This window comes from Ursus americanus, chromosome 3 (assembly GCF_024610735.1).
Source record: "Ursus americanus isolate L20-20 chromosome 3, mUrsAme1.1.p, whole genome shotgun sequence".
Lineage (NCBI taxonomy): Eukaryota > Metazoa > Chordata > Mammalia > Carnivora > Ursidae > Ursus > Ursus americanus.
Window position 1 is genome coordinate 82,099,344 of NC_142129.1, and position 12,846 is coordinate 82,112,189.

At 36.3% G+C, this 12,846-nt stretch overlaps 1 protein-coding gene across 1 annotated transcript in view; it reads right to left on the reverse strand.

The window, feature by feature from the left end:
• The window catches only part of PHTF2 (putative homeodomain transcription factor 2), a 114,472-nt gene that overhangs the window by 49,105 nt on the left and 52,521 nt on the right, over positions 1-12,846 (reverse strand). The window contains exon 3 of the mRNA XM_045793394.2: positions 1,360-1,416. Coding sequence (XP_045649350.2) covers positions 1,360-1,416 — 57 coding nt within the window. The remainder of the gene's footprint in view (positions 1-1,359; positions 1,417-12,846) is intronic.

A 12,846-nucleotide genomic window follows, 5' to 3' on the forward strand; every position in this document is an offset into this window, starting at 1 on the left:
AGATTATGTCCAGACTCTTCCGGGTGAGACAGTCAAGCCCCTGCACATTCTGACTCCCATTTTCCTTTCTAGTTTCATGCCTAACCACCCCAATCTCCTTCCTCCATCCAAGCTATTACCAGTCAAGCTCCTAGAGGATTCCTCAGTCAGTCATGCTCCTTTCCTGCATGTTTATTTTCATATGCTCTTCTGTCTGGAATGTTTTCCTCATTTTCCCTAATGTCTGTCAAACTCAGCTCATGAGTCACTTCCTCTGAGAAGTCTTTCCTAACCTCCCCAGGGCTGCTTTCCCCTGCACTCCCCAACAGAGACCTAAACTGAATCGATCTCATTTGTAATTATGAATCTCATCTATAAAATTATAATCCACTCCATCTTTTCCATGATTTAATCTTGTATTTAATACATAGCAGGTACTTATGGCAAATTTAATTCTACATGAAAATAGTTTAAAGATTAAAATTGACCAATGGCAAAGAATTTTGTTCTTTATCACAGATGACTAAGTTGTCTAAACACTGAGATTTTTTTTTGACAGATTTTTTAAAAAACTATAGACACTGGTTTCCAATCTAACATAAACCTTTTCATACAAAATAGAAAATGTCAAGTCGCTAAAGTAACATTCTCTGGGCTCAGATTAAATTTAGCTCGTGCAGGAACACACGGATTAGTATTATCTATGCAAATGAAAGATATAAATCTTATTATCAAAAAGGAGCAATTGCTGAGAAACAGAACAAATTTAGTTAAAAAATAGTTTTCATGCTAGCAAGGTAGCCTATGGAGAATGGCTTATCAACATGTTCAAGAAGAAACCACCTACTACAAAACATTTTGATTAATGCTTTACTTTCCTAAGTTCTTTTAAAAAATGACCAACTCTTCAGCGACTCTACTTGCGTCCAAGTCATTCTGTTAGTAGCACTAAAAGCAGATCTCAATGAAGCAGAGCAGCATTTGACAGGATCACTCAGGCGGGAAAAGTCCTGAAACACTTACCAGTTTAATAAACTGTACAGAGCAATGACAGCATCAAAAGGGAGGAAAAGCAAACTAGAAGTATAAGGTGACAAGTGAAAGGGGAAGAGAGCTGATAAAAAATAATTAGAAATTAAATTTTAAAAGAACAGAAAGATGCTAAAAAGCAAAAAAAAAAACAAAAAACAAAGAAAAACATCAGAGGTAAAGACACATGACTATGCCTGCACAAGAGTTTACCTCTTTATTTAAAAGTTTGGATAGAATAAGTAATATTTATACCTTAAAAGTGTATGGAAAGATAAAAAATAAAATGTGGCTAATAATCAATTTATAGAACTATGTTTCAGAATATACAAAATGAAATAAACTTGTTACCTTGATTTCTCTTTGTTCAACAGATTTTTCCCATATTTGTTGATCATATGCTCCAATCTATGAAAATAAATAAAATACAACACTGCATTAAATGATTGTTGTTGGTACCTGTCCAATAGGTATAACTCTGCTTGCATTATAAACAACTCAGCATTCATTCAGCACAGAGTAGATTCAACTTTGTCTCAGACTTCTGGGATCGGTATTGTGCTGCAGTAGTTCTCAAAGGTACAGTTTCAGGACCAGCAGTTTTAGTATCACCTGGGAACTTACTGAAAATGCAAACTCTCCAGCCTTACCCCAGAGCTGCTGAATCAGTAATATGGCTGTGGCACCCAACTATCTGTGTTTTAAAAATTCCTCTAGATGATTTTGATACACTACTGAAGTTTGAGAACCACTGCCCCAGGAAATCCTTTATTTTAAATAAACACAGCTCTGGTACCTCCAAGAAAAAACTACCAATAATAATTTCTTTATGGAGTTATTTTTAAAGAAAACAAATGCTACAGAACTAAAAATTCATTAACATGTAGATCACGATTACCACGTGGATTACTGTTTAAATTGGAAAATAAAGTCTTGAAAATGATTGAAGACACAGGGTAAACATCAAGAAGAAGAATTCCTTTTAGCTTCTATCCCCATCGCTCTCAAGATGATGGAAAGTTCTCTGAACTATACCTTCACCTGGGCAGGATGAACAAACCATTCCTACTATCTGTCTCTAAGTTCTTTGCTGTTAACACCTACTGTCCCCAGCACCTTAATTCCCAGTGTCCAATGGGACACTGAAATGGGTCATTAGTTTATAGTTTTAACTGAGGATTTTCCCTTTTACCGTTAATTGAAAATTAGAATCCTGAGAAATTAAAATTGCTTCAGTTAATTACAATTATGAGATAAGACAGACAGAGACCAGAGACAGCCACGGATATTATGAGGATATTCAGGAAAGAGTATTTTCTGACTCAAAACATCATTCTACCCAATAGTTTTTTTATCTATACATTTTTTTAAAATCTTGTTTCAAGAAATGAGAAACTGAGAATCCAAGATGTGTTAAAGACAGACATGAAGGGGGTAGAATAAAATGATTACATGACTCCATAAGTGCCCTTCATTTCAATTATTCTCTCTTACACATCATCTTATTCATACAAACTTCTCTGGTCCTTTCAATCCTTTTCTCTTTTTCATCAATTTCCTGTGACTCCTTTCTTATTTTTAAAATCGCTTTGTGATATAATATAAGCTGCAAATTAAAATCTTAGAACACCTAGACCAAGCTACATGGACTGAACTGTAACCAAACTGCCATGAGTCTCTCTCTAAAGCAGGATAGATTAGCAATAACCAATTGGTTGGACTTAATGGCAGAGCTGACCTGCAATGACTGGTTGTCCTTTGCCCTCCCAAATTTTAAATTCAATCAAACAATCATCCTTTTTAAAATCAGAAAAGGTAAGTATGGGGACACAGATTCCACAAGAGCAATTCTGCTTTAACTTGATAATTCAGAATGACTGGGTTTAATCCAATCAAAACTTATTTTTAAAATGTGCAACTATTTCAGTGGCACTGCACATATTTTAGTGAAACAATAACCCAAACTAATAAAAGATAGGTACCAATACATTTTAATGATTATTCTGGCAGTATTTTGTTTTCATGTACAAAAGAATGCATTAAATTCTCTTTAAAAAGAACTCTATTTTTATTTCAAGATGACAAGAATATGGACATGGGAGGGGCGCCTGGGTGGCGCAGTCGTTAAGCATCTGCCTTCGGCTCAGGGCGTGATCCCAGCGGATCAAGCCCCATGTCAGGCTCCTCCGCTGGGAGCCTGCTTCTTCCTCTCCCACTCCCCCTGCTTCTGTTCTCTCTCTCACTGGCTGTCTCTGTCATGTCAAATAAATAAATATCTTAAAAAAAAAAAAGAAAAAGAATATGGACATGGGAATATATCCCACAATCTTAAAATCAGGGAAAATAAAATAATGCATATGCAAAAGACCAAATCAGAAACGCATGTCAATCCTTGGCCTTACTAGGTCTGATGCCATTCCAGCATGGTTATCAATAACTCCAGGCTTAAAAAGGCTCGGAAAGTCTAATAAATCTTGCAGAGAAGCGGTGGCTAAAAGTGGAAAGGCTTTTTGAAGGCTGAGGTACTTGTAAATAGCAGAATGTAACCCTAAAAAAAGGGCAGTAGTGGTGAGGGGTAGTCCTATAAAAAGGATAAAGATGGCTTTTTTTATTGGAGAGCACTTTTTTTTTTTTTTCCAAAGACTTGATGGGTTAAAGGAAGGACAACTTTTACTGTAACAGAATGTGGGATCTTAGCTTTTTTTTTTAAACTAGACAAATGTCACTTTCAATTACAAGCAATTAAATGTCTCTCCCAAGTGGAGACATCAGTTTTCTTTTGCAGCAGACATTTTTGTTTTAAAGATACTACCAGATGGACCCTTCAGTTACATAAGTAAATAGACCACTTTCTTGAAAAACACTGTGAGGGTGCCATGAACCTAAATGCAGGCGCTTTACATGGTCACAGCTCTGCTTACTAATGCAGACGCCATTAACAAATTACTGTTAAATATAAATTCAGACTGAATTGTATCTGCAAATTGTTTGTTTCTTGGGATGTGTGTGTGCCACATCAGAGGCCTCATGAAACCAGGGTGGTGGCAGGATGCCAGAAGGGACAGGGAAGGAATTCGAAAGACCCCCTCTGATCTAAAGCCTCATTTGATTCCACGATGAAATCTGTCAACATAGATCAAACACCTGCAGCTGAGGTCAAGCTGTCTCCCTGAAAGAAACATAATCTTCTGGTCAACCGACATAGAGCAAGAAAAGAAGTGAACCTTAAACTGAAGAAGAGAAGAACCAACTGCTCAAGACTTAGGGTCAGGGATGAAGAAAAACTTGCAGAGCTGTGCTAACAAAATTAAAAGCAAATAACTCAACAAATTTTTGCAAAGGTTCTATTTCTATTCTATCTCTAACACACAGACACTTGGCAGACTTTACTAAATCACCTAAACTTGAAACTTTCTTTCTTTTTCTTTCTCTTTCTTTCTCTTTCTCTCTTTTTTTCTTTCTTCCCTTCCTCCCTCCCTTCCTTTCTTCCTTCCTTCTCTTTCTTTCTTTTTTTATTTCTTCCACATAAAATTAAATCACAAAGCTGAGTTCAATTATAGTTCTCTGCAAAATATCAGGACAAAAAATTACCTTATTTTTTAAATGCCATACAAAAGATTAAAGGAATCTCAGCAGTAACATTTGTCTAACAGAATAGAATTTTTAATCAGATAATATATTCTTCAACTGAGAAAAGAATATTATGTAATATTTTGGCTACTTCCACATTTCGGCTACTCCTAACGATTCTCCCCTGCCCCCCAAAATGCCTCCACCATTTGGGTGTCTAGAAAAGTGCCCAACATTTTATGACAGCAAAAGGATATATATACAAATAATGCTTTGTTGGTAGACAGACTTACAAATATCAAGGTAATTAGTGTATGAGTAGATCTATGGCTTTCCAACCATATTCTTCGAACTGACGAGCTGTTTCAAGGAGGGAAAAACATTGCTTCTCTCATATTATGAGAGAAGACTCTGAAATCCTGATTTACATTTGATGTGCAGACAACAGTTCTGTACATATTAAAAAAGTTCATTCTCTGGTGCCTGGCTATAGTAAGCAATTTTATTAACACTCTGGTTATTATTCCACAGATGCCATGAACACCTTAAGCCTCCAGTCTCCTCTTACCCAACCAGAGATGAACTCTTTTTTTTTTTTTAACCTCGTCCCAGACCCAACACTTTGCCCTCTACAAATTCATCCTGCATCTTCAAAAGCAGGTCTGACAATCCTATATTGATCTCTTGCAATACTTCCCATAATAACGGTAAAGACAATTCTAAATTTCCTTCCCACAGGCTTTAATTCCTAATTACTGTGAGCATTACCTCTCCCAGCAGAACATCTAGCCAACCACTTCGACTACTAAGATTGAAGCCGTAAGATGCAAATATCTTTGTTTGCTATCTTCTCCATCTCTAGTATCTGTTTTCTCATGGATTATTTCTAGTATTTTCCTTCCTCCTAGTTTTATAAATGAACTTTGCACCTTTACAGAGGTTAAGACGATTAGAAACCAAAAAAATAAAATTAAACAACTGAGGGAATAGCATCCTGAAAGTGGTAAAAAAAAATTTTTTTAAGGAAAAAATAAGCAGAAACTAAGATACCACAGTAATATCAAGTGAATTAAAATGGAATTAAATGAACACTATAGATATTTTCTGACCTACTGAAGACTATCATAAAAGGAAAATGTATGTGGTATAAATCTGAAATTAATGTAGCTAATGTTACATTAAGTATATGTGTAAATACATAGTAGATATTTAGAAAGAAACATGAAAGCCATTAATAGAAATTATCTAAAAGAAATATATAAGAGAACAACACTTTTACTTTCTTGTATGTATTCACTGATACTGTATCATTTTTTTTCCTAATAACAGATAGGCACTACTTTTACAAAGCAGGATTCTAATCCAGGTCTGGTGGACTCCAAAGTAATCTGAACTAATTATCTAGGAAATTAATGTTACAAAAGTATCTTCACAGGGAATCATCTACCTCTACCTATCATCAGTCTAATTTTTTATATTTCTGTACACTGAGACAAACAAAATGGGGAAGGGGAAAAAGAGGGGAGGACAAGGAGGGAAAGTCAGGGATAGAGAGGGATGAGGGAGGAGAGGAATGGTAGGTGGAGAAAAAGACTATCTTTGTCTAGGTGTCTGTCAGAATCAGGCTTCTAAGAAAAAAAATTGTAATGAATATTATGGTACCAAGAGTACAAATGTAGACAATTAGATGGTGAAATGGGAAACACATATCACTAAGGAATTCTAGAAAAGAAACGTTTGAAAAATAATTTGAAAAGCTACTCTTAGGTAAGCTGATTACCTCTTAGGTCATCACATTCAGAACAGCAGTGGCTCAAATATCAAGAGGCTAAAGAGAAGGTGTCTTGCTTCAAAAAGGTAGTTACCAAAAGTTTAATTAGATTAAGTGCTTAGATAAAAGACTTAGAGTTGACAAACAAATATAAGCAGGGCAAATGAAGACCCAGATTTGCACACATATTTTAAGCACCTTATTTCCTTAGTGAATGAACAGATAGACCATAATACTATATATCAAAGTCCTAATTTTTCCTACTTCTATCATGCTCAGTTTCATTTTTTGGAATCTCATTTCAGAAATTCTGAAAAGCAAGCTATTAATTCCCACAAACATCAAATTTAATTCAAAAAGTTAACACAGAGCCCAAATCCCTTCTTAGCTTGGCCCACTCAGTAAGCATCAGAGGCCAATCATGTGCCGGGACAAATATAGTCCACCTTTGGTAGCAAGAGTATGTGTTAAAGGCATGACAAGGATACAAGCTCAAGAATCTCTTAAGACAATTTCACCATTAAAAAAATAAATAAATAAATAAAACCCCACCAAATACAAAGAAAGAGATGCCTGTGACCTTGTTGATTCTTTCCATCTCTAAAGTGACAGTAAATATATTCTATTTTTTCTGGGACTACTGTTTTGTACATACATCATCAACTACAAGACCCTTATAGGTAAAGGTCATACTGCTTTTTATACCTATGACAAGTCCCATATATATATTTTTTTAAGATTTTATTTATTTATTTGATAGAGATAGAGACAGCCAGCGAGAGAGGGAACACAAGCAGGGGGAGTGGGAGAGGAAGAAGCAGGCTCATAGCGGAAGAGCCTGATGTGGGGCTGGATCCCATAACGCCGGGATCACGCCCTGAGCCGAAGGCAGACGCTTAACTGCTGTGCCACCCAGGCGCCCCTACAAGTCCCATATTTTAATAGTGATTTATTAGCTGGACAACCAAAGATAATTTTTAACTTTGAGTCTTTTTTTTCTTTTTATAAAAATAGAAGTCCTCAATCAGAAAATACCTTTGTTATATTTGGAGTGTTGGTTTTTAATCTCTTATTCTCCCACTGCCTTAGTTGATCAACTTTTAATGTTTGCTGACAGGAGCAGAAAAGACCCCAGACTGTGCAAGAGAAGTAGACTTTCATCCTGCCTCCATCATGACTAGTTGTATGGTCTTGGCAAGTTTTTTGACCTCTGAGCATCTGTAAAATGGGGACAATGAAACATATTTCACAGGAACTAGAATGTAAAAAGGTGATGTCTGGTATACAGTTGGTGCTCTTTAAATATCAGTTCTTTCCTTTCTTAGTAAATCAGTCTCTCTAAGCCTTAATACTTCATTTTTAAATTGATAGAGTTGACCTATACTTAAATTAATTTTATAATAATATTTATATTCACTAATGATGATTTGGATGGCCACAATTTTTTAATGTATGAGTATGGGGACAGAAAAGACTCATTACTACTATGAAAAAAAAGAAAGAACCAACAAAAGCAGCTAGAAATGCCTAAGCAAAAGGTACAAAGAAGAAAACAAAAGTTAGGTGTGTGGAGATAAATGCCATTTTCTTAATTAAAAACCAATGTTATACTTTTTTTAAAGAATTGTTCAGTTTGTAAATGAAAACAGGGCTGTCAACACCCAAAACCTAATTTGCCCAGACACTTAAACTATGTAACTTTCATTCTCACAAGTTTGATAAAAAAGAGAAATTGAAGTGTTGAACAATATAATAAAATTAAAGTTACTGAACAAAACAATGACTGAGAATAAAATACCCAATGAAAGAAAACTTATATCTATAACCCCTCAAATTATGCTGTCACAGCAGACATTATGAAATCAGACCTAGTACTTCTGTTCATATCACTAAAACATACTAAAGAAACTATTAGGGTCACTCAGAACTATTAAAATTATTGATTAACCTTGAGATAAATCCCTACCCAGCATTAGTAGAAACTAATTCTTGAGACTTTTTTTTAAAACTTTTAATTCCAAAGTATAGCTCTCAAAGTTTATCAAATAGGTTTTCACTGTTCTTTGCTCGTAACTACCGCCTTTCAAACAGATTTCTCTATTGAAAGCCTGGCAATATCTCTGAGTCCTTACACCTGCTCCTGAAGAGCCTTGTTTCTAACTATCTTGAAAGCACTTCCCCTTACTTCTCCATTTATATACTCTCCTATTCTATTCTCTCGTTTCTTCACAATGTCCTATTTTTTTTTAAAGATTTTATTTATTTATTTGACAGAGAGACAGCCAGCGAGAGAGGGAACACAAGCAGGGGGAGTGGGAGAGGAAGAAGGAGGCTCCTAGCAGAGGAGCCTGATGTGGGGCTCGATCCCAGAATGCCGGGATCACGCCCTGAGCCGAAGGCAGACGCTTAACAACTGCACCACCCAGGCGCCCCTCACAATGTCCTATTTTAATCAACATACTGCCCAATGTTTGTGATTGCCCATTATGTGCGTGCACACGCAGGCCCCCCCCCACACCTATAGAAGTCAGACACTCAGGTGACTTTAACAATGAGGAACAAATGAGGAAGTTGAATCATTTAATTATACGATATGAACGATGAATGAGGATGATGTCAGACAAAAAGGTGTGGTCTGAGGACATGGCAAGAGCCAGTAACTCTTTTGAATGTATAACAACTACCAAATTATTTTACCAAATCTTTAATTCTTCTGAATCAGTATTTTTTAGAACTCTAAAAAAAATGAAAAGCAAACTCTAAAAAATATGAAAAGCTAAATCACAGAAGCCTTTTACTCCAACCATTAAAACATTCCTCTACAAATCTAGTGTTATTTTGGGGAGGGGAGGATATGGGTAAGTATTAAAAATTAAGATATCTTAACTGGAGAAAGAAGTCTAAATCATTAAACAAATATCAATAATTATAAGCAAAGAGTGTCTCTGTAACCTCTTCGCTTCAACTGTCCTTTATTTCTTCTTTTAGTTAATAGCAGAATCATATAATCAAATGTGTTAACTACGGGAAAGAAAAGCTGCTTGAGTAAAAATATAAAACTTCTAAAAAGATTAAAATCTTTTTTTTGGGGGGGGGGAATGTAACTTTTCAAGAAAGGGAACAGATTTCTAGAATCTAATCAGTTTTAAAATACATATCTAGCTAGCCTCTGACATTCAGACAGAAACACCGAAGTCTGAGAACATATTATCATCTGCAGATACTAAAATCTAGGTAATCAGCAAAGATTCCATTAATTATAAGCAATAATAGCTAAAGCCACTTAAAAATCCTCCCACATATTCTGTCAATTTATGCATCATCTAGAATCACACCCTTTCCTGCTTTAACCCTAAGAACAATGTATTACAGGTCACATACATATAATCAAATCATGAATCATGACCAAGTTCCTATTGCCTAGGGAAAACCAGTTAATGATATAGTAAAACACTGACTCAAGTTTGGGAAAAAAGTCTTGAATAGTGTTCTTTAATTCAGCAAAAAGAAATGACTACAAAGGAACCTGCCTCTAAGAAGTAACAAATCCAAAGAAAAATATTCAGAGAATATTTAGTTATAATTCAAAGCAGAATCAAGTAAGCACTACTGTATTATTCATGAGTGAGAGATTGAAAAACAGCAGTATTTGTGAGGTAAAAGATACAAGAATACAAAACTTACTGAATATGTAGGCATGGGGAAAAGACAGAGAAGACAATTTCTGGTTTAAGTATCTAGGACTGCACTGGTATCATTAACCATGACCTAGAATAAAAACAGATTTGAAAAAAAGGCTGTTGGAGCAAAACACCAGCTAGGTTATCAGGGCTAGAGTCAGAGAGTTGGGAAGATATGAAAATTGAAACTTAGCAGCAAAAACTAGGTGTTTGGACAATTTGTGTTTAATGATAATCTAGGGAAGCAGAATAGCTTCAGGAGATCAAGAACAACATACTAAGAAAGATAAATATCACCTGGAGGGGAGATGTATCAGAGTCAGGTAAGGAGACTTAGAAAAATTTCTCAGACAGGAAGGAAGAAAAGTGGGACAATACACTATAATAAAAGCCAAAGGAAGAAAGAGTTTAAAGAAAGAAGGTAAAATAAGAAGAGCTGAAAATATTGAAACATTTTGAGGAGGTTAGGTAGGTAGTTCATGTCAAATAATCTTGATCTCATTTAAATTGGAGGCAAAGTCATTAGCCAAGATATGGAAGCTTGGAGTCCGGAGAAGCAACCATTCAGGGAGAAGCATACAGTGTCAACTAGCAGATTAGGGATACCACGAAGAGCAGACACGGCAGAGTTGGCATTAGAAGCAGTCTACTGGATGATGTTTGTATTTTTCCTTTTACTACCACGACCAGGATCAGGAGGGGAAGAATCAAACACATGCATGCCCACCCTGCCACCAAATACCTACAGTATGTCAAGGCTTGATGTTACGCACCTGACAAGGCCCCTCAGTAAATCTTCTATTTTCCCTTGTCCTTGCCTAAACAATTCAGTGCTAAAGTCACTAAACAGGGCAAAACCATGGGGACCCAAAGCAGAGTGTCAGTGTCTGACACATGGGTGAGCTAGGTGGGAGGTATCAGCCCAAGTGGGGTCTAAAGGGGAGCCTCGTGGGCTATGGGAACTCAGAGCCTGAGCAGGGTGAGAAAGGTGACCACATTTTGGAGTAACCCAGCACAGACAGGGCGTTGAAACCAATGCACGGTGAGGAGGACATTCAATTGGAGAATATCCTAATGTGGGTGTCAGAGCTCAAGAAAGATGAAGAGGTCTAGAATAAAAAGTCTGAATGGGATGAAAAGGGTATCCATATACATAATGAGATGGCACTGAGATGGGAGACTGGTTACATATGTGGAAACCAAGGTCTCGATAGCCTGAAAATGTTCACCCCTGTTTATTCAGAAATCTCTACCTATAAAGCTACTAAAGAAATAAGAGATTAGTTCAATGACATGAATGCTATATATAAACAGGGGAAGGGTTTAAAAAATAATGGCACATTTATACAATAAAATATTATACTTATTAAAATGATGTTTTAAAAGGATATTCAGTGATGTGAGAAAATACTTTTAGTATGTTACACAAAAACAGGATAACAGAAAAACTAAATACAACAGGATGCTAATTTTGTTGGGGAAAATTCACAAGCTTAACAGTAGGGTAATTGTGTGATTTATATTCACCTGCATTTTTCACTTTTCCTATGATAGACATTTATTACTTCTTTAAAAAGACTCATTTATTTGAGAAGGAGAGAGAGAGAAGGGGGGAGAGGAGAGAGGAGAATTCTAAGCAGACTCCCTGCTGAGCCCAGAGCCCAATGCTGGGCTCAATCCCACAACTATGAGATCATGATCAGAGCTGAAACCAAAAGTCAGACGGTTAACTGACTGCACTATCCAGGTGCCCCAACATGTATTACTTTTAAATCATGATAAAACATCATTTTAAAAATCAAGAGAAAATGAAAGCTAATATCGCAGTAATATTAAGTGTTACGTATTGGGCCAGATGCTTTTGAATACATTTTCTCAAGGAAAAGTACTGTGAGAGGGGTAAGTTGTTAAGAAAGCAATTACCACTGTACAAAATCAATTTAATTAAGTATCATTATGAAAATATAAACAAGATTTTTCCTGTGAGTTACAGAATGGAAATTTCAGCCAAGAAGTTATACTTCAATTTAAAAAAAAAGTTATACCTTAATAACAAAACTGTAAAAGTCTATTACTATAAAGGGCAATTAGATACCTACATCCTAGGATATAAGGGGGGGAAATGAGTTAAAGAACCAAGATGCTAAAATATATACTAAGTGCCCCAGAAAACAACAACATTCCAAATGGGACTCTTGTGGCAGAAAGGTCACTTAACTGCATTAGGTGGTGATGGAAGGAATTCAAATGGTTCACACAGGAAAGGGAGGGAAGGGAGGGAAGGGAGCCCAGTAAACGGTTACATGGTAGAACTGGGAGAACTCCAAGTTCTGGAAGCCAAGGAGAGAAGGCCATCATCAGCTTTTTGGCCCTTAGAGCAACCATCAGGGTCTGGCCATATGAAAAAAAGCAGCAGCCATGGACTGTCTCATCTGACTCCTGTTCTCTGTGCCCCCTCAGCTCCCAAGAGATTAAAAAGATTAACCTTCAGAGCTATTTACTTGACACAGTGTGATTTCAGGGGTCTCTCAGTAATCCTCAAATGCCAAGCTCCCATCTTTAATAAGAACATAATTTTTGATTTAAGATTAAAAAGCAAGTTGATTCAATACCTGTCTCTCACACTTAAGTAAAATCTTTAAATCACTAAGCATGAAGAACTGAGGGCCTGCTATACGGTGAGTGCCGCTGCCAAAGACCAGGTCTGTTACTTGATCCTGCGCACACCCTCCTCCACAGTGATCCAAACCTAGACAGCTGACCCACGCTGAGCCAATCAGATCCTCTCCCCATTCCTAATGTCAGATGAGCAAGAGA